The 27,993-nt window shown below is 51.2% G+C and overlaps 12 protein-coding genes across 12 annotated transcripts; 3 read left to right on the plus strand and 9 right to left on the minus strand.

Moving 5' to 3' along the window:
• The first annotated feature begins 443 nt into the window (after nucleotides 1-443).
• On the plus strand, nucleotides 444-1,760 carry F5J12DRAFT_827699 (uncharacterized protein). The gene is made up of 7 exons (XM_051745573.1): nucleotides 444-788; nucleotides 840-865; nucleotides 916-998; nucleotides 1,053-1,113; nucleotides 1,172-1,315; nucleotides 1,372-1,503; nucleotides 1,561-1,760. Exons 1-7 carry the CDS (start codon nucleotides 781-783, stop codon nucleotides 1,671-1,673), a joined length of 567 nt encoding a protein of 188 aa, XP_051600571.1. The 5' UTR covers nucleotides 444-780; the 3' UTR covers nucleotides 1,674-1,760.
• A 570-nt stretch (nucleotides 1,761-2,330) lies between these two features.
• On the minus strand, nucleotides 2,331-5,307 carry F5J12DRAFT_827707 (uncharacterized protein). The gene is made up of 5 exons (XM_051745574.1): nucleotides 4,762-5,307; nucleotides 4,452-4,705; nucleotides 3,169-4,400; nucleotides 3,010-3,117; nucleotides 2,331-2,959 (listed from the first exon to the last, which is right to left on the minus strand). The coding sequence occupies exons 1-5, from the start codon at nucleotides 5,207-5,209 to the stop codon at nucleotides 2,728-2,730; spliced, it is 2,274 nt and encodes a 757-aa protein (XP_051600572.1). The 5' UTR covers nucleotides 5,210-5,307; the 3' UTR covers nucleotides 2,331-2,727.
• Nucleotides 5,308-5,394: 87 nt separating this feature from the next.
• F5J12DRAFT_827713 (pyruvate kinase) lies at nucleotides 5,395-8,022 on the minus strand. The gene is made up of 15 exons (XM_051745575.1): nucleotides 7,957-8,022; nucleotides 7,716-7,863; nucleotides 7,632-7,653; nucleotides 7,520-7,579; nucleotides 7,373-7,447; nucleotides 7,283-7,320; nucleotides 7,177-7,221; nucleotides 7,032-7,121; nucleotides 6,923-6,974; nucleotides 6,414-6,874; nucleotides 6,353-6,361; nucleotides 6,188-6,305; nucleotides 5,903-6,136; nucleotides 5,744-5,850; nucleotides 5,395-5,693 (listed from the first exon to the last, which is right to left on the minus strand). The coding sequence occupies exons 2-15, from the start codon at nucleotides 7,815-7,817 to the stop codon at nucleotides 5,511-5,513; spliced, it is 1,596 nt and encodes a 531-aa protein (XP_051600573.1). The 5' UTR covers nucleotides 7,818-7,863; nucleotides 7,957-8,022; the 3' UTR covers nucleotides 5,395-5,510.
• A 181-nt stretch (nucleotides 8,023-8,203) lies between these two features.
• On the minus strand, nucleotides 8,204-11,057 carry F5J12DRAFT_827726 (uncharacterized protein). The gene is made up of 4 exons (XM_051745576.1): nucleotides 10,555-11,057; nucleotides 9,794-10,490; nucleotides 9,340-9,717; nucleotides 8,204-9,290 (listed from the first exon to the last, which is right to left on the minus strand). The coding sequence occupies exons 1-4, from the start codon at nucleotides 10,969-10,971 to the stop codon at nucleotides 8,464-8,466; spliced, it is 2,319 nt and encodes a 772-aa protein (XP_051600574.1). The 5' UTR covers nucleotides 10,972-11,057; the 3' UTR covers nucleotides 8,204-8,463.
• A 632-nt stretch (nucleotides 11,058-11,689) lies between these two features.
• Nucleotides 11,690-15,148, minus strand: F5J12DRAFT_70793 (uncharacterized protein). Its single transcript, XM_051740593.1, has 4 exons — nucleotides 14,431-15,148; nucleotides 14,086-14,378; nucleotides 13,891-14,027; nucleotides 11,690-13,841 (listed from the first exon to the last, which is right to left on the minus strand). Exons 1-4 carry the CDS (start codon nucleotides 14,889-14,891, stop codon nucleotides 11,835-11,837), a joined length of 2,898 nt encoding a protein of 965 aa, XP_051600575.1. The 5' UTR covers nucleotides 14,892-15,148; the 3' UTR covers nucleotides 11,690-11,834.
• Nucleotides 15,149-15,262: 114 nt separating this feature from the next.
• Nucleotides 15,263-17,292, minus strand: F5J12DRAFT_741676 (P-loop containing nucleoside triphosphate hydrolase protein). The gene is made up of 3 exons (XM_051742031.1): nucleotides 16,954-17,292; nucleotides 15,981-16,891; nucleotides 15,263-15,933 (listed from the first exon to the last, which is right to left on the minus strand). Exons 1-3 carry the CDS (start codon nucleotides 17,253-17,255, stop codon nucleotides 15,407-15,409), a joined length of 1,740 nt encoding a protein of 579 aa, XP_051600576.1. The 5' UTR covers nucleotides 17,256-17,292; the 3' UTR covers nucleotides 15,263-15,406.
• Nucleotides 17,293-17,735: 443 nt separating this feature from the next.
• On the minus strand, nucleotides 17,736-20,261 carry F5J12DRAFT_719774 (general substrate transporter; the record flags this gene model as incomplete). Its single annotated transcript, XM_051741192.1, has 18 exons — nucleotides 17,736-17,908; nucleotides 17,944-18,015; nucleotides 18,061-18,176; nucleotides 18,224-18,279; nucleotides 18,304-18,367; nucleotides 18,417-18,526; nucleotides 18,577-18,634; nucleotides 18,681-18,757; nucleotides 18,902-18,964; nucleotides 19,021-19,114; nucleotides 19,154-19,285; nucleotides 19,334-19,455; nucleotides 19,507-19,566; nucleotides 19,620-19,665; nucleotides 19,715-19,883; nucleotides 19,932-20,038; nucleotides 20,096-20,112; nucleotides 20,166-20,261. The coding sequence occupies 18 exons, from the start codon at nucleotides 20,259-20,261 to the stop codon at nucleotides 17,736-17,738; spliced, it is 1,632 nt and encodes a 543-aa protein (XP_051600577.1).
• Nucleotides 20,262-20,418: 157 nt separating this feature from the next.
• On the plus strand, nucleotides 20,419-21,083 carry F5J12DRAFT_70908 (uncharacterized protein). Its single transcript, XM_051740610.1, has 4 exons — nucleotides 20,419-20,440; nucleotides 20,489-20,702; nucleotides 20,753-20,873; nucleotides 20,924-21,083. The coding sequence occupies exons 2-3, from the start codon at nucleotides 20,525-20,527 to the stop codon at nucleotides 20,860-20,862; spliced, it is 288 nt and encodes a 95-aa protein (XP_051600578.1). The 5' UTR covers nucleotides 20,419-20,440; nucleotides 20,489-20,524; the 3' UTR covers nucleotides 20,863-20,873; nucleotides 20,924-21,083.
• Nucleotides 20,870-23,070, minus strand: F5J12DRAFT_892265 (uncharacterized protein; the record flags this gene model as incomplete). Its single annotated transcript, XM_051747561.1, has 2 exons — nucleotides 20,870-20,911; nucleotides 20,971-23,070. 2 exons carry the CDS (start codon nucleotides 23,068-23,070, stop codon nucleotides 20,870-20,872), a joined length of 2,142 nt encoding a protein of 713 aa, XP_051600579.1.
• Nucleotides 23,071-23,181: 111 nt separating this feature from the next.
• F5J12DRAFT_905338 (peptidylprolyl isomerase-like protein 2) lies at nucleotides 23,182-25,207 on the plus strand (the record flags this gene model as incomplete). Its single annotated transcript, XM_051748645.1, has 9 exons — nucleotides 23,182-23,273; nucleotides 23,326-23,472; nucleotides 23,528-23,752; nucleotides 23,798-24,095; nucleotides 24,145-24,282; nucleotides 24,333-24,422; nucleotides 24,473-24,621; nucleotides 24,675-24,842; nucleotides 24,898-25,207. The coding sequence occupies 9 exons, from the start codon at nucleotides 23,182-23,184 to the stop codon at nucleotides 25,205-25,207; spliced, it is 1,617 nt and encodes a 538-aa protein (XP_051600580.1).
• On the minus strand, nucleotides 24,875-26,517 carry F5J12DRAFT_71046 (Snf7 family). The gene is made up of 7 exons (XM_051740650.1): nucleotides 26,205-26,517; nucleotides 26,106-26,148; nucleotides 25,904-26,056; nucleotides 25,688-25,840; nucleotides 25,545-25,631; nucleotides 25,420-25,489; nucleotides 24,875-25,366 (listed from the first exon to the last, which is right to left on the minus strand). Exons 1-7 carry the CDS (start codon nucleotides 26,258-26,260, stop codon nucleotides 25,311-25,313), a joined length of 618 nt encoding a protein of 205 aa, XP_051600581.1. The 5' UTR covers nucleotides 26,261-26,517; the 3' UTR covers nucleotides 24,875-25,310.
• On the minus strand, nucleotides 26,432-27,973 carry F5J12DRAFT_719952 (uncharacterized protein; the record flags this gene model as incomplete). The annotated part of the gene is made up of 9 exons (XM_051741204.1): nucleotides 26,432-26,752; nucleotides 26,802-26,826; nucleotides 26,884-27,112; nucleotides 27,173-27,329; nucleotides 27,439-27,482; nucleotides 27,532-27,565; nucleotides 27,618-27,652; nucleotides 27,702-27,810; nucleotides 27,869-27,973. The coding sequence occupies 9 exons, from the start codon at nucleotides 27,971-27,973 to the stop codon at nucleotides 26,432-26,434; spliced, it is 1,059 nt and encodes a 352-aa protein (XP_051600582.1).
• Nucleotides 27,974-27,993: the final 20 nt, after the last annotated feature.

Below are 27,993 nucleotides of genomic sequence, written 5' to 3' on the forward strand. Positions count from 1 at the left end.
GTCTCGTGGAATTGGTATAACCGTGAGCGTGAGCTGTGATCGGCAGTGGTGACGCCGGTACAGCTGGTAGCAAATGTGCAGGCTGCACCGCCAGCAGAAGCGCTGACACTTCTAGCCATTCCACCGCAGCTGTACGATTAAATTCGTCGCCAGTGGAAGCCACTGGCTTGAGGTGTGAGCCGTGCGGGTTAGCATTAGATACGTTCGTAGTCTCGATCGTTACATGGGTGCTGTGGAATTGCGTCCGAGTGGACGCTCAACTGGCGCTCACTGATGGTGTGCCAAGAAGCCGCCTGACAACTGTCGGTGAGTCGGTGCAGAATATTCACGAGAAGGATATCACAACCAAAGACAACGGTGTGCCGGTGCACCGTCCGATGGTAGGTTAGGCCTCTGTCCCTCCGTAGCCGGGTGACACGACCGATGTGAGATGTGCTATCACAGGATCTGCACGGACCGTCCAAGAGCACGATTCGCCTGTCTTCCTTTTGATATCGATCCAATGAGAAATACAGCTCCATGAAAGGAAGGGACGCCTCCTGTCAGACTGTCACTATTTAATCCGCACACCGTCTGAGCTTGCCTCCCACTCCACAAGACGACATGCCTCGTCCCATCATCTCCCCGTCCGTCCTCGCCTCAGATTTCGGCCAGTTGACTATAGAATGCAAGCGCATGATCAAAGGAGGAGCGGAATGGCTCCACATGGGTGCGCAATCTTATCTCAGCTAAATGACCATGTAGCTGGACACCTCTACCTGCTTGTCCCGCTCAGATGTCATGGACGGGTGCGTATTCGGTGTAGTTGCCGAGGTCGGTGACGCTCACACGCATTGCAGTCACTTTGTCCCGAACATTACCATAGGTTATTCTTATGGCAGCGGTCTCAGTAGCTCCCTCACCCTTTTGCAACAGGCGCCCCCGTACTGTCTTGCGTGGCGAAAAGCGTTCCCGGCATTTTCATGGATTGCCATATGATGGTTGAACATCCAGAAAAGGTGGGGAACAGGATAACTGCTCGGAGTTACCATGTACTCATGATCTGCTGTTAGTGGGTCGATGACATTGCGGCAGCTGGCGGTTCTTTGTACTGCTTCCACATCGAGGCAACCTGTACGTTCAATATGGTCTTCCTGCTCGATTTATTCACACACCCTTACGTCCGACCAAGCCGATCCCCTGTCCCTCATCAAGTTCGTCCGTGAAAAAAACATGAAAGTAGGGGTAGCGATTTCCCCTGATACACCTTCGACTGCCATAACAGACGAAATAGGTCTAGCAGCGGATATGTTGTTAGTCATGACGGTCTATCCTGGTGTGTAGAACCTCGATACGTTCAGGTCTTTTCATGCACAAACCATGGGTTATTAGGGCGTGGCGGGCAGAAATTTTTGGATCGCTGTGTGCCCAAAGTGGCAGAATTGCGTGCCCGATTTCCTAACAAGGATATTGAGGTTGATGGCGGGGTCGGACCCAAGACTGTACAGAGTTGCGCAGAGGCAGGTACGTCTGCCTAATCTCTTGGACAGGCTTTGGCAACGAAGTTCACTTCGCACTCAGGAAGCAACGTCATAGTAGCGGGGACTGCTATCTTCCATGCTGGCAATCCGGAAGAAGTCATTACGGCCTTGAAGAATGCCGTTATTACCGCACAGGCAAACAACTCCGTCTGATTGATAATTGTGGACTGAGTATATGACGCTGCATCTGTAACATTAAACAAACAAAAATAAAACAGCTGATTGCGCGACTTTTGCAGCACTGCTCCTGCGCAACTTTTTATACTAACCCTGCATAATTTTTAACACAGCCACCTTGTACCACTTTGCACTAGCTAGGAGGGCAGATAAAATAGATAAACGTAGGCAGGACGTGAACACAGTTCGTCGGCACCCTCCCCAGTCATCCCACCCAATCCACGAGGCCGTGATGCCAAGAAACGGGCCCAAATTCGCTAGGCCAGTGATGACTTGTGGCGCGGAGTGCGGTCACATGAATTTGCAGGTGGCGATGCCGTGTGAATTTCCCGAAGGAGCAATCCCGCCACCAGGCGGGAGGGGCGGGAAGGGGGTCGAGCGTTCGAGCGGGCCCTGTGGGGCATCACGGCCTCGTGGATTGGGTGGGATGACTGGGGAGGGTGCCGACGAACTGTGTTCACGTCCTGCCTACGTTTATCTATTTTATCTGCCCTCCTAGCTAGTGCAAAGTGGTACAAGGTGGCTGTGTTAAAAATTATGCAGGGTTAGTATAAAAAGTTGCGCAGGAGCAGTGCTGCAAAAGTCGCGCAATCAGCTGTTTTATTTTTGTTTGTTTAATGTTACAGATGCAGCGTCATAATGCAGCGTCATAGCGTCATACTACACAAGTTACGCGACCACCTTTTTATTTTATCTGTTTAGTGTTGCACATGCAGCGTCGCGTTTCAAGCCTTCAAATGCTCGTGCGTAAAGCTAAAGACCATTAAAATCGGCTACGTTAAGACCTAAGCAAGTCCTATGGTTTCGGCATCCTCCACCGGCTGTCTATGACGGTCCGCAAAGATATACACGACAAGTTATAATCATCTGAAAGGTATACGTCGCGGTCTGTTTGAGGTCCTAATCCAACAATAGAAAGAGTGGCAAATTCTGTGTTCTTAAGGATATTGAAGAACAGTGATATCGGGCCAAGATCGATTGACCAAACGTGAAAGCACGAAGCAAAAGCACTCGGAGCTTGGGTTCAACGTTACCATTGAAGCCATTCGCCGTACATGTTTGGTCTTTCGTTTCGGATGTATGCTTCAAAGGTCCGCTTAAGAACAGTCGCCCAATCGAGGTCTCTTTTATCATCAGCAACTTTGTCTGCCCATTCTTCGGGATCGATATCAGGCATTGCAGCAGCACGGGCTGCCTTCTCGCCAGCAGAAAACCTTGGGCCAAGATCTGGCCAATTGCGCGAAGGATCAAAAGGCTTCCACCTGACAGTGCCAATTGGATGATGTACTCATGAATCTGGATCGATACGCACCAGAAGTTATGGAAGTGATAGGAATACGCCCCACGGAAGAAACCATCAAACCCTAGTGCCTGGGGTTGTGCACTCGACTGCGCTGGAGTGTCGAAGAAGTCGGCAAACCTGAAGCGAATAAATTAGCGGGTGGCTCACTGTGAAGGCACGAGGTATTACTCAGTGAAGTAAGGCTGGGGTGGTCTCTCGCGTTGGAATACTTCGGTGTTAAGCCATGCTGAGTCAAACAGTGCATCTGGAAGGCGTAACAACAGTCCTTCAAGGTGTGCATCCTTTGTGTACCGAGAAACCGTCATAGGATGGAAGTCAAGACCATTCCTAAGAGCCGTACGGAAAAGGAACGACCCCAGGGCTGAATTCTTGTTCATGCGAAGCACAGCGGTGTTGTACTTCTTCAGGCGGGACCATCGATAAGCAAAAGCACCTTTCCAGCCCCACAGTTCCTCCCAGTCTCGTAAAAAGATGGTATCTGCATCGAGATAGATACCACCGAACCTGTGACATAAGACGAACCGCGCCATATCGGACAAGATAACGGAGAGGCGGTCGTAGGAAGACGAGGACTTGGAGCCCAAGCGATTTAGCATGTCGTCTTCATCTGACTTATCACCACCAGTAGCTGACGGCTTGGCGTCAACGTTCGTGGCGTTGCTCGCTTCCTCGACTATACTTGAGGAAGTTTGCTGCTTTTCGACGGGAACGTTGATGATGTGGCCACCGGAATTAAATAGCGTTTCTCTGAGTTCGCGCCATTCGTTTTTGATCTCTGGAACTCCGTCGAGCTGCTCCGTGGTATTCCAAAGTTTGAATTTAATCACGTCCTTAAACCGCGGGTGCAAGAAGGGAGCTGCCCAAGGATTCGTTTTGAGTTGATCGAACATATCGCCGAGTGCATTTGGATTGGGTATGGAAGCTGCAGGGCCTGGGTTAATCCATAGCCAGAACTCCGGTCTGCAGACATTTGGCTCCGAGCCATCTTTGAGGTGAAGACCAAGGTTCTGAGTAAAGAGGAAAGATAGAAGAGCGAGGTAGGGCTTGTCGGTAAACGGACCAGTCCAAAAGAGATGGAAAACGCGAGGGTTCTCTGGGTCGCAGGGCGATGGAAGACTCGAGTACGGGGTATGTTGTAAAGTAGGTCGAAGTTCTAGTGGAGCTTCCCATTCTACACCACGCTTTTTGATGAGGCCCGCATTGGGGTCTTGGATGCCCGTGGACTGGAGGGGTCGAGGTGCCATTACGTTACCCAAGGACATCTGAGCAGGCTCGGTGAAATTCTCGCGATCTTGCTCCATATAGATGTATTTCCACTCGTCCATTTTTCCTCGCCGGACATGATTGCCATTATCGAGGCCAGCGCCCACTCGTAAGACTTCTAGACAATCACGCACATACTTGATTGTGATGAGCACGGTGTATCAGTGTTGTAAGCCTGTAGGACCTACTTTGTTCTGCGAAAAGTCGCAATGGTCCATGACACTGTCCAAGTCAGCAACCGAACCAGGAACGGGGCGAGGGGGGTATGCAACACCGGGAGGTTGGCCCTGTAAATCAAGGTAGACGCGTCGCGGACCATCACCACGCGTTGTAGTGGACACGGGCCCCGGAGGAGGTCTGAAGCGTGAGGGTAGGGATGGAGCTTTTCGCGGGGGGAGGGCAGGATTGAGGGGAGGCTCCGTCAGCCCTATTTGTTCGGGAACTTGTGGAAATCAGTTGGTTGAGGTGGTGATAGTGCAAGAAGGTCATGGGACTCACTCTCGCGTTTGCTTGGGTAGTGACCACCGGAAATTTCCCACTTCCATATGCGTTGCAAATCTTCGCGACCAAAGACGAGGGTAGATGGTTCACCAAAGTTTGGCGTCCACTGCTTTTCCTCAGGTCCGAACCGCCGTGCAAATGAGAGGACGGCGAAGACGGAGATGATGACAAGGAAGCAAAGTACCATTGGACCGCGTCTGCGGACGAAGCGAGAAATACCCAGATGGTGGACGCGACTGAGGTTTGGCATATAAAGACGCAGACGGCGGGTGCGAACGCCGGGGATAGCAACAGTAACGGGGACCACCCATGACATAGACCGACCGTGTCTGTTCATTTTCTCCTGGACTGCCGAAGAATAAGTGGGAAGGCCATTGGAAAGACGGGTTTTCTCTGGATAACCATTGGCCCGTTGCGGGGTAGAGAAGTAGCTGGAGATGGCCATTCAGCCCAGCGAACGGCGAGGACACCGTCGTATGTGCGGTGAAAGGAGACCTGGCGTAAAATCTGGTTGCTAACCGAAGTGTAAGACCGACAATATCGTGCGAACAAACTACTTCGCCGCAGTCGCACAGCCAATACACTTTTCCCTAAGTACGTGTCATCATCGTCGGAATGTTTGAAACTTAATCGCGGCCCCAACGAACCGTTGGGTCTCAGATCTATTCTGCCAAACTATGGTAGACTGTACATCATTGCAGGCTTCTAAGGAGAAAAAATGCGTTCATCTTCATACAATTCCCAGCTCACTGCGAACCGAGCGGCTGCATCTCCAGGTCAGCCGAATCGGTGGGCACAGACAATATACGAAGCGTATTGGTGTGTCCGAGACCACCCTTCCATCCTTGGACGGCGATGATGGTTGTGCCTGTCTTGATGATGTTCAAAGCGAGCGCATTCTTCAACCCAAACCGGATGCGGTTGTCCACCTGTCGAAGCGTTCGTGGAATAGCTCCCAACTGTACAGAGTGTCACTTACATCCTTTTGCCATTGGCCCTCATGGACGCCACGGGGTTCGGGGTACCAGAATGGGTAGCACCCCCTGTGCAGGTGGATTTGACGCGCGGTTTGCTCATTACGTGTGACTGCAGAAGGGTCCCGTCACCGACGTAGAAAATACTCTTGAGCTGAACGTACCGCAAATAATAGGTGCCACGGGTCTGTATTTAGACACCAGGCGGGCGGTGTTGCCACTGGTGGATAGCACAACGATGGCACTGGCCTTCTGTTCCGATGCAGCTGCAACGGCAGCAATTGCAACCGTCTCAGCCGTATCCGTGGGGAGAGGCTGGACGGACTTCAATTCGTTGTATAAGGGTGGGTAGCAGATAGCGGACTCGGCAATGAGACAAGTCTCAGCCATCATAAGAACTAGTGTTTCCCTCAGCCAGGAAACAAGAAAAGGCACGGTAATTCACATACCAGACTCGACAGGATAACCTCCTTTTGCAGTCTCTCCGGACAACATAACACAATCGGCACCATCAAGAACTGCGTTGGCAACGTCGCTGACCTCCGCACGGGTGGGCCTGGGATTGTACTAATAGGGTTCAATAGCTATGTTTCAGGCGAAGCATCCTGGCCTACCGTCATCGACTGAGGGAAGCATTAGCTCCCGAATAATCCAATACAAGCACAAGACGCTTACCTCGAGCATCTGTGTTGCAACAATGACGGGCTTGCCAACAATATTGCACTTGGAAATCATCATCTTCTGTGCAAGGAACACCTGACTAGCAGGGATTTCGATGCCAAGGTCACCACGGGCAACCATGACACCATCCGTTTCTCGGAGTATCTCATCGAAGTTCTCCACACCCTGCTCATTTTCTATCTTAACGATGATTTTGATGCTGGCGCCGTCTGGGCCGAGAACTTGGCGAATATCCTTGACGTCTTGCGCCCGTCGGATGAAGGAGGCAAAAATCATATCGACACCGTTTTTAACACCAAATTGGAGATCCTTCTTGTCCTTCTCAGAGAGCGCCGGAAGATCAACGTCGGTCTTCGGAAGGTTGACACCCTTGCGAGAAGATAGGGTGCCATTGTTCACAGCACGGACGTGGACGGTGGGTCCGTCGATGGAAAGAACCAAGAGGGACAGAATACCTGATGGAGTGGTGAATCAGTGTGGCACGACAAGACAGCTTTAATTACCATCATCGATGTAGATGAGTTTTCCTGGGGAGATCACCCTGGAAAGGTTTTTCTATATGCAACTGAGTATAACCCGCAGAGCACCTGAAATCGGGACCGGGAAACATACATAGTCGAGCCAGAGAATCTTATCGTCGCAGCACTCGCTATACTTGTCGTCGGTCGTGATGATGAACTCATGACCCGCCTTGATGGGGATCTAGGAAAACTCGGACATCAATCGGAGTAGAATCGACGCATACATGCATGCGTACGTCTTTTCCATTTTTCATCATCCCAGTTCGGATCTCAGGGCCTTTCTAAAATATGACGTGGGTCGTCAGGGCCGGCGCAAGGAACGCGAAAAAAAATCCCGCTAACCGTGTCAAGAGCAATAGCGACAGGACGTCCTGGCTCCGCTGGTAACACAGTCAGTGAAACGTAAAATGCGAAAACAAGATAAGACATTACAGGCCACCATTTTCCTCGTGTTATCAATGACGCTCTGGTGGTAGTCGTATGAGCCATGAGAGAAGTTCATGCGAACTATTGATGCATATCAACCATCATCGCGCTGTCAGTGGCGGATCACCACTGTCAGATTGGGATCGCACTAACCAACATTGACGCCCGCCCGTCTGAGGGCCGCGAGTTTCTCCACTGAATTGGTATTGGGACCTGCAGGGGAGATGAGGGTGGACAGATGGTCTAGCGGCGTCCATATACGCACCAATCGTGGCGATGATTGAAGTCTGGGACAAACAAACATTGCATAGGCGGCTCTTTGTTCTGGGATAAGGAGAGGGGGACACACCTTGCGCAGGAACTTGGTCTCTGGGGTTGGCACTGGAGCCTTCGAGATGTTGAGTGTGGAGAACCACTCGAGCTGGGATCGGGTGCCATCGTAGGTGAACATGGTGGATGATTTTTGAGCGGAACGATGCAGCTGGGTGAGATGGAGACTGCGATGGATAAGGGAGTCAGCTCTGGTGCGAACTGCGGAGTGGAAAAAAGAAAGGAGGAAGGTCATATATAAGATATACATATACCAGTACCTCTCTCTCGAAACGCTTGGTTGGGGACGGGAAGGGACGCTAGTACTTACCCGACGATGATGGTGGTCCAGGACAAGTTAAGATTAGCGTAAGATTGTTATCAAATCTATGTACCTCCGTACTAACGTCGGATGGATCAGCGCAAATTAAGGCCTGTGCCAAACGTTGGACCAGCCATCCAATCCTTTCATTTAATTTGTGTTGACTTGTCATCTGCCAAGTTGACACCCCAACGTTCCATCCCATCACACGTTCCACGGGCAGACTCATCGGCGGTAGTGTAACGGCAATACGACATAAATCTGCTTGGCAACTAATAAAAAATCATCCACGCCGAGGTATGAAAGTATATGAAACAAGAACCAGATAGTAATAATAGGATGTGCACAACAAAACAATTCTCACTGAGGTGGCTATCAAGCTTAGCAGTGTCCAAAGCAACACGATGACACTGACAACAAGAATGAAAAGCGACATGATAACCCGAATGGAACGAACCAAATATCTTCACATGACTCTCAACGTCCAGCCGTGTAGACCGCCATCCGCAGTCGCAGCCGTCGCAGCAGCCTGGGCCGCAGCTAGCCAGTTAGGGTCCGCTGTAGCTCCACCAGGGGGTGACAGAACGTGCCCCGGAGCCATGACGCCGAGATCCATTGATTGAAACACGTTCTCACATGTAATCGTTCGCCCGGAGTGGTACCCCACACCGTCATACGCTCTGATAAACAACAGGGGAAGACTTCTGCCCGCAATCGTTGGCAATGGGGCACTTGTTGAAACTTGCGAACCGCTCGCAGCCGCACCGTCCACTTGCCCACCACTTCTGGCATCCATGCCCGGTGGCGACATGTGAGGGCCGCCGCCGCCTGGAGTCAGCCCATTCGGCGACATGACATCTTCTTGCAGCGCCTTTATAACTTCGGCTAACGATGGCATATCCACAGTGACGATCGTATGCAGTGGCTGTGTGACGTATCTCCCGGGGGACACTGGGGCAGGTACAGCAACACCTGCTTCACTTGTGGAAGGCATTTCTAGTGAGTGTCCAGGGACACCACCACCGAATGATGCGACATTCGTGAGCGGACCTGGTGAAGATGCTGGAAAGAATCGGGCTCGCAGCGGACCTATATTGCCAAGGTAAACAGCGAGTGGTTGTTGTGAATGTGTCTTAGGGTCATCATAAAAGAAGTGCGAGACGGCCATTTCCAACGAATTGTTGGCAGCACGATAAACTGGCGCGGTGAAGAGTGTGGGGAAAGGAGTTATGGGCATTTCAGGTATAGAGTTGTTCTGACCAAATGCATCAAAGAACGTGTACTGAAATTTCGCTACACAACAGTAGATTAGCCAAGATTCGCATTGATGGCAAAAACATACATATGCCGACTATGGTCCAGCATAAATAGTCGTCGACTTCGTCGGACAGTATCCGCACACCTTCTTTTACTTCTTCTCTGACACGAGGCGCTTGGAAGATCAGAGGGTGTGTTCCGCCTTGCGAGGTGACCCCAGGAGTAGATGGGGATACCACACCTGGAGCGCCAGGGATAGGCCCTGCGGCGGACAGATAATGTCTAGAACCGTCAGCGTTCACTCTTTGAAGAGCTATCTTTTGCATCTGACTAACGGGCCCTCCATCTTCGGGCGAGACCCGACCCTTGTCGACCTTGCGTATGATAAGGGGAGATGTTGCGATGTTGGATAGTGAATCGGATAACACGATTTCACAGCCATACGTCACTGGCTGTGGGCCGCCTGGTATGGCCAACGGTCCGCGAAAGTGATCGTAAGCATCGAAGTGTGATACAGTTCCAGTCACGTGAGGACGTACCATGTGGTGGCGGGGCATCATCTGGGCGCCGAACGACGTTGACGTTGAATGCCGACCAAGCAGAGTTACTGGCACACAATTGACTGGACTCAATCGTCATGTATTTCGTGCGAACGGTCTGAGAGTTGATGCGATTGAAGAGGGAAACTGGACCACCAGCAAGGATGCACGAAGAAATGTTACGTGTCTTGGCAGTCTTCTTTGATGGCTTAGATATAATTGTTACAGGAGCTGAATCAAAGGTAGCCCAAACTCGGCCGGGTGCTGCTTCGTTGCTATCCCCGGACACAGACGGGGGTGGATCCACGATATCAAGAGAAAGCAAGAAACTCTTGGCTTTAGCAGTACCGGTTACATGGAGAAACTTGAAACTGCCAGTCATGTTGTTGTCAAGAACGGTCTTTTGATCATGGGAGCGGTCCCCTTGTTCGGAGACGACTGCCATGGCCAGTTGCTGGGAACGCATCTGCCATACAGGGCCCTGGATATGGACAACTGGAGGTGGGCAGAGGAAGCGTTTTTCGCTGCCGTATGATTTCTGGGCTACTGCCGCGTGAAGACACATGACCGTTGTCATCGGCATGACGCGAGTCGGGTCTTGGGAGACATGGTTGCGCACAGTACGGCGAATCTTTGGATGGGGGTCGTTCTGCTCGGACTCGTCTAGTTTTCGCTTGCCGTTCTTGGTGCTTTGGGACTTGGAGACGCGGTGACAGGTGAGCGGTCGCTTCGGATGATTAAGCGCCGGAGGATGGACATACCTGGGAGACGAGGGTGGTGTGTTGGGGAGGTGCGGATACGGAGGGGATGACCCATGAGTGGTGGAGGTCTTGTTGCTGCAGGACCTTGTCCTTTGAATTTGCAGCGAGGATGGACTGAATGGACGCGTTTGGATCTGGACTTGAGAGCACGGAAGGGGGAGCGGCCGCGAGAGAGGGGTGAGGGAGTTGAGGGGTGCCATTGGAGGTGGACGGCTGGGGGATGTGCTGCTGCTGTTCGGTGTTAGCGGAGGGGGACGAGTCCACAAGTAGATTTGGGGAGAGCTGGGAGGGCGAGGACGGGTGGGGGGACTCGCTCTTGTTGTGGAGGGGCTGAGGCTGTTGTACGTGGGCGTCGAGCTGTGCTGAGTCGGGCATCTGGCCGTGTGGGGAGGATGCGAAGGGGTGGAACGTCCTCATAATAAACTTCCCGCCAGGGATCACTTAACAAGCTCACTCGTGCTCACTGCCAGCTGTGGGAACGAAGAGCGAGAGGTGGGAAAAAAAAACACACACACAGGAGGCCCGTGAGAACTCGCATTATAAATACGGCACAAACATGTCAAAACAAAGACCCCGGCTCAAGCAGTCCCACCAACCACCGCATCACCTTCCCTGTGGAATATTAGAATACAGTTTCAGCGAACACATATGCAGACAGCTGACCATGACGACCGACTGACCTGGCAGTGCACTTCCTGTAGCGATCGCATCGTTGTCTTCCGGCGTCCGTGGAGAGTCACTGTCTGACTCTGAGAACGACGAGTGCCCACCATCTTCCGTCCATAGGCTCCTCTCCACTGCAAAGCTCGTCGGCGGAAAGAATCCCGCAAGGTTGAACGGATCCCCTCTCTCGTCCCTATCAAATGATGATGCTCCTGCGTGTATATCACCTTCCGTCCTTGCTCGCGTCAAACCGACGCATTTTCTGTCATGCTCCTCAAGCAGCGAGCTTGGCGCCGTCCTGGAGCGGCGCAGGGCCATCGTAGTCATCTACGGAGAGTGCCCTGCCTCCCCATACCATCATCAATGGTTCCACCCCTTCCCCAAAGATTCGACAGTTTTTCAAAGTCCGCAGCCGTGTAATGAAAGATGAAAATGTTGTACGGATATCTCTAACAATCACATATTATATATGTCGAGGACAAAACAAGAAAAGCGAAGAAAATAAACTCTTGCCTTCAGTACCGTCCCCGAATGAGTCGAAAAAATGTCGTCCCAGTTCATGAAATGAATGGATATGTGTTGCAGACAATCTCGTCCTTAAAAACAAAAGAAGCGATTCAATTGGGAGGGTCGCGCGGGGAGCCAGACGCCCGTCGCCTATCGCTCCCCTTCTCGCGCGCCCTATTTTGTCCAGGGAAGGGGACCGTCGCAAGAGCCATCGAACGAGACTCCCGCTTCGAGCCACTCGCGTCAGGACGAATACCTATCTCCGCATCCTGTTGGTGACGTTGCCAATCTTCCACCCGCATTATCGATTGTCTCTTCGACGACGGCGAAGACTTTCCTCCGACAACTGCAAGTTTCTCCGCGTTCAGCACGTTTGAGCTCCTATCACCGGTCTTGCCAGAGTCAAGAAGGGTGGACCCGCGCTTTCCCAACCCATCCTGCGACTTCCGTCGAACCTTCTCCTCTCGCTCGAGTTGTGCAGCCTTCTCAGCCTGCCTCTTATTCACCACCTCCCGTTCAATAGCCCGCGATCGCTCCCAGCGATTCTTCGCCGCCTCAACTTCGGCATGCTCCTTTTCAACCTGTGTCAGTGGTGCCTGCAACCCCCTCATCTTCTGACGGTGACGTTCCTCCAGCTCCTCAAACGTCGCCACACGCTGGGGTTCAGGCTTCAGGGGGACAGCAGTTCCACCTCGAGAAGCGATGTAGGGTGCGCTGTTTGACGATTCCAGGGCCGCCGCCTTCAATGGTCGGCTAGGTGGGAGCACAATCGGAATATTACTGTTGGTGGCCTCGACTGAGGTAGCCTTGACTGGCCTGGGGCGTGTCACAATCAACGGGACGCTGTTTGAAGGTGGTTCCGGTGCTGATGCAGAGCCCGGCTGTTGAAGTAGCACTTGAGGTATGCTACCGCTAGTATGCGGTCCCTTCTGCTTCGGCTGTAATTTCATGCCCGCAAGACTACCAATCGGGATGTCTTCTTCAGAAACGTCCTTCAGCGTAATGTCAATACCACCGAAATCAAGTAAACTGCTTTCACGACGCTTGCGTTGAGCCAGCGCCTCGCTCACAGCAGCCGGCATGGGCAGTCGTGAAGACACAGGAGTCGTTGGTATAGGTGCAGTCACGCCGGAAGGAGGCTGCAACAGCTTGCGATCCTGGACATATGAATCCCAGTCCTCATTTTTAAGAGGCACGCTTGTAGGGCGGCTAATGGACGCGCCCAAGGGGGGAGCATCAATAATCTTGGAGAACTCCATAGAATGGGTGCGGACGCGGGGATCAGGCTGTCTCGGTGGTCGTGCGTGCAGACGAGTGCCAGTGACGGTGTCGAGGTCGCAGCTCAGTGTGCGTTTGGAACTGAGCGAAATTCTGCGAGAGCGGGAATCATCGGAATCCACGCCGGGTGTGTCGGAACGCAGCGCATCAATGGAGCGCCTTATAGTTTGGATCTCGGTGAGCAGTTCCTCTTTGCGGGACAACGCCTCCAGCTCTGCCGAAATTTCGGCCTTCTTCGCTTCTTTGGCCGCCTTGGACTCCTTGCTTTCAGGCTCCGTCTCTGTGATGAAGCCGGTCGGGACATCATCCTGGATGCCGGTACCAAGATCCAAGTTAGGGAGGAGTCCCTTCTGGAGGTGACTTTTCGCCGTTCGCCGCACATCGTCATCCGGTACTGGCGCTGCCAAGAAATCAGAAACGCCGGAGGTGTATCGGCCACGGCCAGCAATGAGCGTGTTGGTAGACGAAGGACCTTCGTTGGAACTAGACGCAGGAAAGTCGTTCATAAGAGGGGTGCCGGAGTATCCACTTCCGGTCCGAGCATGCATACGAAGTGGCGGGTGATCGCTCTCCCATTCCTTTCTCTCCTTTTCCAGGTCGGCAAAGCGGCCGGAAGCATCGAGTTCAGCTTCTTCGTCTCTACGTCGTTGTTCTTCGGCGATTTCCTTGAGTTTGCGCTGCAGGACACGTAGTATGCGCAGTTGCACGGAGCCACCCATTAGTGCAACCGCACCAATAAGACCGAGTTCGATTTGCATGGTCTGGGAGACGGGAAAAGCAATGCCGCTGTCGGTATATTTGGGGAAAAGTCCAGTGAATCCAAGATTCCACACGTAAAACTAGCGAGGAAAAGTCAGAACAAGGGGATGACGAGGGAATTACACTGACCTCCTTCAAGCCCGCAGTAGTGTAACAGTCGACACCGAGCATAAAGACGGAGGAACCAACGAATGCAGTAGCAAGTAGTAAGATGTGCCAGTGAATCTTTGGGATCGTACACAAAACAAAGCCAACCACTCCCAAAGCTTGAGCGGTGATAGTTGGTATGAGTGCAAAGCGCAACAAAGCCCCGGCATGACTTACAAATGTATACTATCCAGCGGGTACCAACGGGAGTTATGAGGCCGCCATCCTTGAAGCACTGGATCCACAAGGCGACGGCAAAACCTCCCCAGGCGCCAATGAAATATTTGGTAGCCTTCCAAAAGAATATGCTGATGGCACCACCCATGATACCAGATATTGCGCACGACAAGACAAACATGCCTTGTAGCGTGGCACTCGGGGGATTCACGGCAGGGAGAATACCAAACTTGGCGATGAGAACGAAACACACAAGCGTGAAGGTATAGAAACCAATGAGAAAGAACGAAGTCCTGTGAGCACAATATTAGTAGACCATCTACAAGATAGGGAATGACCTGCTACCATCGGTTCTTGTGACCCCAAAAGGCACTAGGTAGACCTGTCAAAACGAGAATAGCCCCAAGGACGCCAAATGCAGGGGTGATTTTGGTTGCAAGCACTATGGGGGTTGGGGTGGCGGACGAAGTAGTGGATGAAGTTGCAGTAGGTGAAGCGAATGTACTGGTAACATTAAAGGCGGTGGGTACAACAGTTGCAATGGTCACGTTCTGAGAGCCAGACTGGCTAACCGAGGTGAGAGTGGCCGAAGTAGTAACAGGGAAGATGGTAATATTTGGGGTAATAGTAGCGGTAGTAGTGGTAAGATTTGATGAGAGAGACGAAGTGGACGCTGCTTGGCCCGAAGTGGTGGTGGTTGGAATCGACGTCGACTGCGCTGAAACATGCCGAAAGAGAGACGAGAAAAGGAGAAGACATGACAGGAGACCCAGTCTGATGGCAAGGGGAACCATGTTCGAAGGCATTCAACCGCTGACGGTGCTGGTAGCAGCGGGGTATAAGCGTCGACTGCACCTCGACGACGTGAGAGGCCAAAAAGCCGGGGAGGGGACACGCTGGCCGAGATGAGAGGAGCGGGAGAACGTGCCCGCGGGAAGCCAGAAATAACGTCATCAAATCAGTTCTGAAGGCACCCCTCCAACGAGCGTCGTCAAGACGGACATTTACTATTGCATTTGAGGGCCTGGCGCCAATCGTCATTTAATCATATCTCGGTTCTCCCTTTTTTTTTGTTTTTGTTTTGTTTTTTTTTGTTTTCTGCAGGTATTGAAGATACCGGCCTTGCGTTTCCAGCATGCTTGCGATATGCACACTACTTTGCATCGCACGGAGGGGGCATGCCTTGGCCTCCACTGCGGTCGTTTGTAATTCATAACGTATACTACAGCCCTCTACTTACCGCGAGCCGCACAACGATCGCATCGATGCAAGCATTTGCAGAAGTACCCCTTACATAAACTGTCAATTACACTTTCGTTCGTCACTCGAAGTGCTCCAGCCTAGTCGGCGAAATGCCCATCTGCTTCAATATAACGGCCATCTTCTTAGGTTCGTCCTTGACCATCACCTTGCCCTTCTTTTTCTTCCCTTCCTCTTTCTGTCCCTCGAGTATGGTGACGACCTTACCTTGTCTACCAAATCGACCAACCCTTCCTGCGATGTGCAAATATGCGTCCCCCGATCGGCCTTCTGGTATCCCGAGCAAGAAGACGTGTGACAGTTCTGGAAAATCAATACCACGCGTGGTAGATAGAGTAGAGACGAGTAACGTCGGATTGTCAGTCACCACACCATCCTGAGAACGGAGGTGAATAAAATCAGCTGCATTTCCTAAGAGATCTAAGGCGTGGGCATTCACGCCCAGTTGACGCAGCTCGAAAATAACCTTGCGCAAGGAAGCTGTTGCAGGTAAAACGAGAAGCGCAACTTGCGGAACATCCAGTGCGAAAGTAGTTGCAACAGCTTCGAGCATGGCGGGGTTGATCGCAAGCGGAGCATTCAGAATATCTGTACCGGGTGAGACACGGATCATAGTCTAGCGCACAAACGCCCACCTGCATCAGCCTCGTTGACTACCATCATATCCTCCTCATATAGAAAATCATTTTCGTTTTCCGTAAAGCCCGTGTCCTGGTTGGACATTATGCCAAGAATCTTTTCATCTATTTCTCGTGAGTGGGCCCCCGGGAGATTCTTAATACTTCCATCCTCGGAAACCACGAGCACATGATGAATCGCCACTCGGTTCAATGCATGAGCTGGAAGCGATTTAGAGGGCGCATTCACTAACGAGACAACACGTCTTGATTTCAACCACTCGAAGTCGTACAACGCCTTCCGGAGCCTGCTTCGCATGGTCGCGCTCAGGAACACCAACTGGGGCTGTCGAACACGGTCGTCGCGATAACTAGGAGAATGATCCACCTCCCGTTTACCAAGTATAACATCCATGACCTGGCGCAGCACCATGGGATGTTTCGCGAACTTCTTCTCGATCTTCCTGCGAGTGCTCAGTGACGTGTGTGAGGGAACCCACTCAAGGAGCGAATCTACCTCATCCACGACCACCGTGGACAAGGTGTCCAAATGCAAGAACTCGGGGGCGCGGAGAATCACGTCCATTATCGCAGTTGGAGTTCCAATGAGTATATGTGGCGGATCGCGGCGAAGCGGTGACAGGTCCGATGAGGGGGACACGATTAGGTGACTAAAATCATTGTAGACACTTTCCGAATGAGATCCACGGACAAGAACTTTTGCTATAGATGGTACTGTCGAGAGGGACAACTTATCCCTTGCCGTGACGATACTGTGGATCCAATGGAGGTACTGGTATGCGAGATCGCGATGAGGAACAATAAGGAGGGTAGTAATGCCCTTCTTCGTTGATTTTTCTTTGTCATCCTCGGAATCGCGAACGAAGACCCGGCGTTTGCTCAGCAGCGCAAGCATTACCGCGAACGACCTATGTGTTGTCACATAGTTGGTCCAAATTCAAAACATATTATGAGGCATAGCAACACCTACTTGCCGCTGCCAGTATAATCCTGCAGCACGATATCGTTCTTCTCAAGCATCGCTGAAATCAACTTCTTCTGCATTAATGTCGGGTGCTTTACATTCGGAAACGCAGCACGGAGCGAAGAAGCCACCGTGGGCCGTATGCCAGCTGCTTCAAAACCGTCCGTCTCCTGTTCTCCAGTGGGATTTGAATGACGGAATGATCCAAGATAACGCGCCAGAACGGCCCTGTGACATCGCTGTTGACAATGTCGACATGCCCAGCTGCTGCCTGGATATCTTGTCGGTGAAGAGAGAAGAAAACGCATTGGATGACCACGTGACCGCGCTGGGTGCAGTACACATATGCCAACTTACATACTCAAGCTTATGAACTCGGCTCACGATGCACCCCATGTCCGAAAATCTCGAGAACTGAGCATCGTCACTTGACTTCAACTACGGTGTAAAGATACAGACTATGAACAATTCAAAACAGGAAAATACATATGCCAGCCACCGCGATAGCCAGATTATACTATACCGTGAGGATGGAAAGCGCGGGGAGACCACGCACACAGGGACAAAGCAAAAGCGAGGTGTTGCGTTACATAACGCCACAGTGGCAACGTCGGCACACGGTAGCAGGACGATGAACGAGGTCATAAAGCCAATGACTATGCAGCATGCTCATTGGAAGCATCTGCCTGTGACGACGAGGAAGGGATCATCAATTCCTCCGTCGCATCATGAGCTGTTTCGATCTCATCGGTCTCATCGTCGGGTTTGCTTTCCATCCTCGCGAGTTCCTATTCTTCATGATCCCCAATGGGCTGATACGTGCTCCTGTCGTTGCCGTACAACAACCGACTAAGTCGCCCACGGTTGGCGCTCTTGGCAGATCCGCGGGAGCGAACAGACGTTCGGCCGGAATGGTTGGACATGAGAGAGGCCCGTTCGGATTCATAATCAAGTCTCTCCTCTGAAAAATGCCTTGAGATGGCGACAATACAGAACGGATGACCACTTCACCTTCGCCAAAAACAGCGTCCATTTCTTCTAAGGGTACACCCTTGGTCTCCGGATAAACTTCCTTCGGTTAGTATGAATCAATAAGACGCTTGTCAGACGTACGGAAGTAAACCAAAATGAAGCTGCATGCACAGTAGAACCCGTGCATGGGGTATAATCTCCAAGTGATAACCTCCTGTAGGTAAGGGGTGGTTTCTCCGACAATGAAATTGAATGCCCTGAGACTACATTAAATCGCTGTCATTCATCAAGCCGCCGTACCCACCAGTTTGTCGCTGTAGAAAGTGAAACACCTTTGGAGCGGAAGGTGAGCGGCATAATCTGTAACTCCCATTAATTTCGGACAAAACATCGTGTATGTGCACGTCGACCTGCCTCAGGGGGATACAACCACGGAATAGGTCCCCAACTTCGCCAGAATTGAGTCAACACGACTATAAAAACCTCAATGGGCATACCTATAGCCAAATGCAGCATTGAATACAATGACACAGAAGACTACCGCCTGCGGGGTTTCTGGGACATCAATATACATCCACCAACCCGTGAAAGCAAGTGCGATGCCCATCTGGGCATAGAATGAGAATACGGATGAATGTGCGATAGCAAATGACACACAGTGACTGCACCGGAGAGCAAGATGAACCGGCGACCCCATCGATCCACCAAGTACCATCTATGTGAAACGTGTAAGTTATCTAAAACGTATGGAGACGACCCACGTAGGGATTGTGCTCAGGACATAGATTATGGCGTTGATGCCAGTCATCAGTACAGCGTCCCGACCGAGCCATCCAGCCTCTACCAGACAAGTCAGTTACGAGTTCCAACCCGTACATGAGCAATGGCACCTTCAAAAACGGAAGCTTGACCCGTGCATTAGCGGCGGGCACATTTACATAGTAATAATCGAACTTACGAGCGTAATAAGATATGACTGCACAACAATGAATGTCAGGGGGAAATGGAAGAAAACAAAGTGCAAGAACGTACCATTGATCCCGTTCTGCGCAAACCAAACAAATATTAGATAGATATACATTAGCGGAGAAGCGAACGTACCAGTTGAGCGAAAGCCTGGGAGGACATGGCAAGAAGAACGCGACGTTTGTACCTCTTCCACATAGTTGCGTAGGACCGACTCTCACCCCGCTGACTAATATCGTCACTTGCCCATAACACTAACAGCGTTGACTTTACCTCTTCCATCACCTTATCTTTAATTTCTTGAAACTCGGCCTTCGCCACGATATCGTTGGGGTCACCTCCATGTAGATTGACGATGACCCGCATTCCAGCCTCATCTTGGTCGGTGTCTATAAGCCATCTACGAGAGGAGATAAGCAGATGATCCCGACGCAAGATTGTTCATTACCGAGGACTCTCGGGCATGACCAAGCTACCAGCTGCAAGAATTCCACCAATTACGCATTGAATGAAGAGGGGAATACGCCAAGAAAGGTCTGAATCAATGAAAGAACAGAAATAATCCGTCCACTGCAGACAGTATCAGCCCATTGATGAACCACCGCTGTATAGTACCCTTACAACTGAGGACGCATAACCGACGATATTGCCTGTGAACTCCATACAAGCAAGGGCACCTCTCTACAGAGTCATTAGCTGGCGGGGCGAAGTAGGCAGAGGTAAACGCTACATACATGATCCGGGGGCGAAATTTCACTCTGGTATATTGGGACGATTGTGCTACGGACCATTGTGAGCACGCGAGAGAGAACAGATGCGACAAACACACGATAGCAACCCGACACCGAACCCACTGACGACTCGACCTATAATCATGACATAGAATCCTGTAGTGAATGTTTGGATGGCACCACCAATGGTGAACACCAAGGCGCCTATGAAAAGCGTTCCTTTTCTTCCGATGATGTCGCCCACGCGACCAGCAGCGATGGACGTGGCTACGAGGTGGTGAGTGCTTAGAGTGCACACAAGAGGGGTCTACGTACTGAGGGCGCCGAGTTCTAGCACTGCTACCATAGTCCCAACCTCTATCGGACCAGGTGAGTTGAAAAACTGCTTAAAGTAGGGCCCGGTAATGATGCCGGACATGACACTGGATGAGCGAAGGTGAGCTTAACGAAGGTCAGCAGGCGGCCTAGAAAAAACGGACCCCTGGTCATAACCGAACTGAGGACGAAGAAGATTAGGGCGCTTGAAGCAGGAGAGTACAAACGACATACGAGGAAGACACCCAGGCTAGCGAAGATTGAGATTGCATAGAGTAGGGGTTGCCCGACGAGCCTAGGTCGAGAAGAGGGAGGCGACAAGTCTGACATGATGGCATCTACAATGCGACAGTTGTCGTTACTGGCAGTGGGCGAGACAAACGAAGGGGACGGCGTCTCTCTCACACGCGATCCGTTGACAGTAAGTACTAAAACACTTGGGTGGAGTCTCTGGCAAACCAAACTCCCGCCGCGCCACAGCCATCAGCGAACAGTGGCTATACACCCTCGTAAGTACTTGGACGGCGCTGAACAGGTTTTGGTCGACTGTACGGTAGTAAACCAACAGAGAGACCCCCTTTAGACTAGCTTTCATGCCTCGCTCGGAGACATCCTTGGATTCAGCCTCTGACTTGTCTTATGAGTCAGATGAGGACTATCGGCTCGCCCAGCAAGAGTGGGAGGAGAGCATGCAAGAACTGCAGCAACTCGCCCTCGTTCTGCTTTTGCCTTGGGTGGGCAAGTTTTTAGGAAGAAAAACCAGTTACTGGCGTGCGTGCTGACACTTTTTTGTCTCCCGCCTGGCTGAACGACCCCTTCAGTGTACGACCGCTACAAGCGGGTCGGTTTGGGGAGGACGTTCTTCCTCGGTGACGCATCCCACTATTTCATCATGAACATCATTCAGAGGCACTCGATGACCAAGTCATAAATATACATTAGGTCCTAACCTCTTCCTCCAAGCCGTTCGCTTTCTGACCCTTGAAACCAAGTTTTCCAATGACCCACGCAGTATCATCTGTCGCTTGAGGTCTCGCACCAACTCATCTGCAACGTCCCACGCCTCCCTGCTGATAAGCCCTCGTAATAGCACATACCACGTATCGTAGCTCAATGAAACTTTCTTCTTCACCATCTCCTTGTAATACCCCATTGCCTCCTGGAGTCCCTCCGGCGCCGGGTTTTCTAAACACGCTTTGAGTAAGATGTGGTAGACCGTACGGTTAAACTGAATTCCCCGTTCTTTCATCCGCCCAAGAACATAACGTTTACACTCGTGTGTAAATGTTGTGTTCACCCAATGCTGGCGGTGCAATCCTGCCAAGATGCTCGTGTACGTTATATCGTTTGGCCGCGCTTCTGGAGACCGCTCCATGCGCCGGAGAAGCTCCATCGCTGCCTGTAAATCCTGCTCCGTTCCTTCTCGAACTTGGTGGTCGATGATGGCTGAGAAAACAGCAGCATTCGGCTCAATGTTTTGTTTTCGCATAAGATTAAGAATGAGGTCCGTCGCGTCCGTCCTCCCAATCTTAAGCAGCGACGAAAGTACAGTCGAGAAGGTGTAGACGTCACCAGTAAGGCCATCCTCGCTCATTTGGTCCAGGATACGAGACACATGGCGGAATTCACCTCGGCGACCATGGTAGCGCAGGACTGTGTTAAATGAGACAATGTCAGGTTTGGGTCCCTTCTCCCGGAGGTGCTGTAGCAGCGCATGGGCATCCCCACTGCGACCATTGATAAGAAGGCCATGGAGAACTGTGTTGTATACCGCTACGCAATCCCCTATGTCGGCCTCCCACCCTTCTGAAAGCCGCTGTTGAAAAAGCTGGAAATATCGGAGAGCACCGGCTGGTTCATGAGCGTTGAAAAACGTAGATATGATGGCACGATAGGTCGTCGCGGATGGCTCCATACCATGGGCAGTCATAACGTTCCATGCTTTTTCTGCGTCCTCCGGCGTTTTCAGGCCGTCATATCCATCCAGCAGTGCCGTCCAAGATATGGCGGTCGGTTTGGCGCCAAACCTTAACATGTCATTCCATAACGATACGCCGAGATCCCTACGATTGCACTTGAGAAAGGCTGTCAAGAATGCTGCCCAGTTTATTTCCTCTAGTGCAACGGGCTTACGCTCGGTGAGCTCGGCTGGACGGACAGTGATGTACGCTTCTTCACCACCGAGCCCATCGATGACCTGGTTATACAGCCTCTGAAGCCCTGTATCGTCCGAGTTGCTTGCAAGCAGAGACGTGCGATACGTGAGAAGACGAGGCTGAGACAGATATCTTGCTATATGTAGCCGTTGGACATAACTCTCCACTTTGGAGCAAAGAGACGAATCGGAGAATTGCGACAGGAATTGCTTTACCATATCTTTCGGAAATTTCCTCGGAAATTGCAGATACGCGTGCAAGGCAGCGGGAAAAGCGTTGTCAATGGCAAAAGCAGTGATCAGCGCGAGGAGGATAGTGTGGGGAACTGGAATTTGCCGGGAGGCATCGGACGAAGGCCCTGAGGTGAAGTCTTCTAAGTCTTCTTCTCCCTGTCCTTCTGCAGGAAGGACGTCGGATGGCAAAGGATTTCCCCGACACTCGTGGAGCTCATTCAGATAGCTGTCGAAGAGGTCCATAACTGCGCGAGAGTTGCCTACTTGCAAATATGCAGTCATACAAGCTGCAAGAGCAGCAACGGCACCCCGCCCTGCGGAGTACAACGCCATAGTTTCGATGGTTTTGAGTTTCTGCGCCTGTCCCACTTCCGCTGTGCGAGGGCAGAGCTTGGAAAGTTGCAGAGAGTAGCTCTGTAATTCTGGTCCGAGTAGCTTCAGGAGCTTCCTGTCCCTCAATTGCGACCAACACTCCCATACGCGCTTTACATCACGGATATGAAGAGCACGCCGAAGCCTGAGAACACTTTCATTGAAGAAAGTGACATCTGCATCCGGAATGGCACCATCCAGTCCATTAAAGAGGCTGACGGTGTTCCGGGTGGTCTGGAATGACATCAGCGATGCGTTGAGCTTCACCGGTCGGCTGCTGGCACCGGCATACTGGTGACTGCGGATGGCGGGTGGGAGGGAGTCGAAAAGACGGACGTTCCTAGTCCACGGGGGCCGGCAGGAAAGTTGTCTGAGCATAGCGTTGACATGCTTGCGTCGACTCCGGTCGGGTATAGTGTTTGTTTGAGGTTGTTGCGAGTGCTAATACATAACATAAGTGACTGTGCACGACTAGCACGACGACAACCAATGGGTCACGGTAACTCGAACAAGCTCTATATCACCCATGCTGAACACACCGGTGAGTTGGGTCAGCATTCTGCGTCGGTGGGATACAGAGCGTGCGTGTGGCTGGTCATTCTTCTCCCAAGCGATGTGACTAACTAACAGTAGCAAGGCATCTGTACCGACCGCACGGGCCCAGACACCTTTCGACTGCTGTGCACTCTCTTTCCAGCCATTCGAGCACCCTGTTTGCGCGCGTAACAAGGACGGGACTGGCTTTGTTTTTGATCTCGTGAATATCATCCCTTGGTTAAAGTACGCTCAGTGTCCGTTGGGCCACATGTCATCATCTTATACGTTTCTCTCCAAGGAAACATAATAATATCAACCCAATCACTAAGGAGACATTGAAACCGAATGACCTCATCCCTCTCCATTATTCAAGGAAGCCTTCGGGGGAAATACATGACCCCATCTCGTTCAAACCGTTCTCAGAACACTCCCACATCATCGCCATTGCAACTACTGGTAACGTCTTCCTCGCTGATAGCATTAAAGGCGGTAAAGACCTCCTTGAAGACAAAAAGTTTTCCAAGTAAGACGGAGTGTCTCCTCAAACCCTACATCTGACTATCTATAGAGAGGACATCATCACGTTGCAGAATCCTCATGGCATCTCTGAACCCACCGCACTTACCGGAGCAGCGAGTGCGGTGGTTGAGGCAAAGGTCGAAAAGCCCAAGGCAATAGCACCTAAACCTATCACAGAAACCAAGAAACCTACACCATGTACGTTATTTCCCTTGCCTAGATCTATACTCAAGGCCATTGTTTCTCCAGGGAATATCTCACCGTATTCCTCCGGAGCAGCCGGTGCCTCCTTCACATCCACGTCTGTCGACCCGCAAACTCAGTCCACCAACCTCCTGTGGGACGAGGTAAATAAATCCGTTCTCCGGTTGACGATATAATGACCACACCCTTCAGGAAGAACTGATGTTTGAGGAAATATCCACCCCGCCAAAAGGCAAAGGGAAAGAGAAAGATGTTGGCAAGCGTCGGGCCTACGTACGAGTGGTCACGAGTCTCGGTGGGTCATTGAACCTCGAGTTATACTGCGAAAAGGCAAGTAGCCCGCAGGTGTCATCTCTGTCCTACGCTGATGGGTTCTTTAGGCACCAAAAACTTGCTATAACTTTCTGATGCTCGCTAAGGCCGGCAAGTATGATAACTGCCTCTTCCACCGATTGGTTCCAGGTTTTATGGTAAGCATGTTTCACAACTAAATGATGACTTATGAATGTTTTTCCGGCAGGTTCAAACTGGAGACCCCACGGGTACTGGCGCAGGCGGGGAATCCTACTGGGGAACGCCATTCCGCGATGAATACAATGCGAAGGGAGCGGCTAAGCATGACAGTCGAGGTATTGTTGCGATGGCGAATAAAGGTGCCAGTACAAATGGGTTAGTGTTATCCCCTTTCAAGTCTGCCAATGATAGACCTCATCAGGGTATAGATCACAGTTTTATATCACATTTAGAGCAACGCCGCACCTTGACAACAAGCATACCGTGTTCGGTAAGTTGGTTGGAGGTGAAGACGTGCTTAACGCACTGGAGAAACTGTCCCTAAAAGATGGGACCGAACGGCCTGCCAAACCAGTGAGAATAACACAAGTTGTTATGTATGTTACACTTTCAAGTTGAAGAATATATTTGACGCGGGCTTCTTTCACTTAGACACCAAGATCCTTTTAGCGATTATAAGGCACGCCTTGCCAAGAAGCTAGCGAAACGCGTAGAGTCTGGAGCGGATGAAGCAAAGCCTGTTGTGAAGAAGCCGGGGGATGACAGTAATTGGTTTGGCGTCAGAGTCGGGACAGGAAAATCAGATGCTGCAAATGGAGATGCTGAGAGAGGTGTTGGAAGATACCTTGGGGTTAAGAGGCAACTCGATGAGCTGACACCTCGAAAAGACCTTTCCAGCGAGACAGCCGACGAGAGTAAAAAGAAAAGGCGCATTGGTTTCGGTAACTTCGACAACTGGTAGCATTTGTGGAGTGCAACAAATGCATGTCCCTAGATTATTGTAATACATGAGTGTGTAGCGTACAGTGACGAATACATTGCAATGGTAGAGAAGTGAAATCATGTCAGCCTGGCACTGGGACTCGCTCCCTCGCTTCTCTGGACAACATGGGTTGCGTGTCTGACAAGCCAATAAGGGTTAGACCAGGAACGGTGGATGAGCGTTATACGTACCCTGTATCTCGATGGCAACGGGCTGCTCAGCTGGTACTGAAGGCAGCTTCACGCGGAATTCGGGTTGCGTCTATTTAACCAACAAAAATTGTGTCACATTCGCGAAGCCACGGTAGAAGACTTACGCTCTGAACCTGCAACTGCCTTAGCTCTTCTTGTACAGCTTCTTCGTCATCGACCGACAGTTGGTTACCCAGTAAATTTCCGATTTCCTGGTATAAATGTGAATAGGAGATCGGATGAAGTTAGAGCACACAAGGGCACACACCAATTGGTATTCTCTAGCTTCCTGGGTTTCCCCCATGAGTTTCTCAACGCTCTCTATACTCATCTCCCGATGAATTTCTTTGAGAACTTCGTTGCCTTGCTTTAAACCATGTAGGACAGACATTTCCACCAAGGAAAACTCGATCGTTGATACCTATGGCCATACCAGAAACTGGAGTTCAGATGCGATGTAAGGCGTTGTGGGGATCGCACAAACCAGTTGCTCGAGATTTTCGAGTTGACCGTCGGTCTTTAAAAGGAGGCTCTGTTGATATTTCCGCCTTCTGAGAGCTATGACCGCGCGGTCCCTGTCACCCGCGGCGAGGTAGGACTTCGCAATTTCATACTCCCGGTCAAGGATTACTTGGATCTAGGTGTGTTAGTTGTGCCAGACTGAGGACTGGATAAAAGGAGCCTACCTTTCTCTGGTATTGTTTCAACTTGTCACGTTGCAGTTTAAGACTGTATGAGGGGCGCGCCAGTTAAGTGTCAGCGGATGTAACAAAGAGCGTGCGTACTCGAGGACTGCACGGTCTTGTGCAGTGATCTTTGGGGCAGACTGGGTCAGGCCCATAATAAACTCAGTCAGCAATAAGTCCGAGTCCTTGTCTATGAATGACGGCCGCAGTGTGGGCCTAGTGACCGACCAATGTTTGTCCCTCAGAGTGCTTATGTATGTATTCCGATTACATCAAGTAGTAGATTTACAATAAGGAGCCAACCGACAACTACGTCGGACAATTGGCTATATTCGTGCAGACCTTGGTGACTGTAGAAAATGCGTGTCATGGGACCTGGGCTGGCCATTCCCAAAAACAAAGTTGCCGTCCTCCATCATATAATCCTGTGGAAAGCGATCGCGCGCATGCATCGTCACACGTGCTAGGAGTGTTGACTGCGGATCGTGCGAAGGTCTACGTGGCATCAACCCTGGGCGAGTAAGAGCATACAAGATCGTGTTGAACAGACCGGACGATGCGAACAACGTGTCTGCGAAAGCCGTCACTGCAAACGGAACATCCTGACCCCTGAATTCAGAAAACCGAGCCGCTGATATAGGCAACACCTATCACTCGTTCAGTACAATCATATCAAAGATACGGAAGACCACCCACAATTATAATGTACACCAGGGGGTAACTGCAGAGTGACTCATCGTCCGGAGAAGCCACAGATTATAGACCAAGAGCCACTTACAAAATCATCTGAATTGCTTTGACACCCTCTGCAGACGTCTCTGCTCCAGACGAGACGGTTCTCCTCTCTTGCTTTGACCAGCATCGGAATCTGTTGCCATCCACAAGAACGACTCGCTTGATAACAAGTGCAAGGAATAGGTATGCGATGATGTTCAGTGCGGCAGCTAGCCACATCCATATATAATCGAAGCCAATTTGCTCCATGGTGCTTTCCTCAATCCAGCACCCTGAACGACAGTGTCGATTTAGGATATATCAAAGGTAAGATTTGGAACATAAAAACTTACAATGGCCGGTGGGACCATAGATATTATGTTCAGCCACATTCGGCACGACCACCAGAATAAGGATGACTAGCCAAATTACTGCCAGCACAAGGAGCGCAAATTTTGGTGGAGATCTCCATTCAAGCACCAATACTTGGAGCATGTGCAAGGCAATGGCCTATCTCGAATCAACTTATTGCCACCATGGTTTATGTGACCGGCGTACCATTATACTGGCAACGGAAGTCTATGAACACGTAAAGGGGATTTCTTCCCAATTTTGACACGTACCTAAAAGCGACTCCGACATCACCCACTTGCTTGAAGAAACCTGCATACAATGACAGACGGGGGCGAAGGAAAATGGAAAGTAGAGATACCTTGGACAGTGCAAAAAGGACCGGAATACACGGCCTGGCAGCCGGATGAACGGGTGCAAGGTTTCGAAAATGCGTGGTAGGCTCACCGCTTCTATGATCCACTTGATGTTCAGCAATCCACCTGTACCTCGTCAGTCGTCAACAGAAACCACAAAGTAGTATGTACCGACCCACAGCCTGGATAAGGTCCGAAAACATCAAATTGAGGAAATAGTAGTGTATATGGGTGTCGGTGGTCCACCTCCGCGAAGCATTTCGATGGATAGTGACAGCGCTATACTGACGTGAAAATCAGGCTGCCTGACGGCGGCGGAGGAAGTTGAAACTAGAAACTGACCGCAATGTAAAGCAACACACCGCCGACGGCAAATGCTGACGCAGCAGACGCTAGGACTATGATGGCCATCCCGACCCTGACCCCGACGTTGAATTGGTCACTCATAGCTAGTTTGTTGACGCAGG

This window comes from Pisolithus orientalis, assembly GCF_024613125.1.
Source record: "Pisolithus orientalis strain OTSU chromosome Unknown F5J12scaffold_12, whole genome shotgun sequence".
Lineage (NCBI taxonomy): Eukaryota > Fungi > Basidiomycota > Agaricomycetes > Boletales > Pisolithaceae > Pisolithus > Pisolithus orientalis.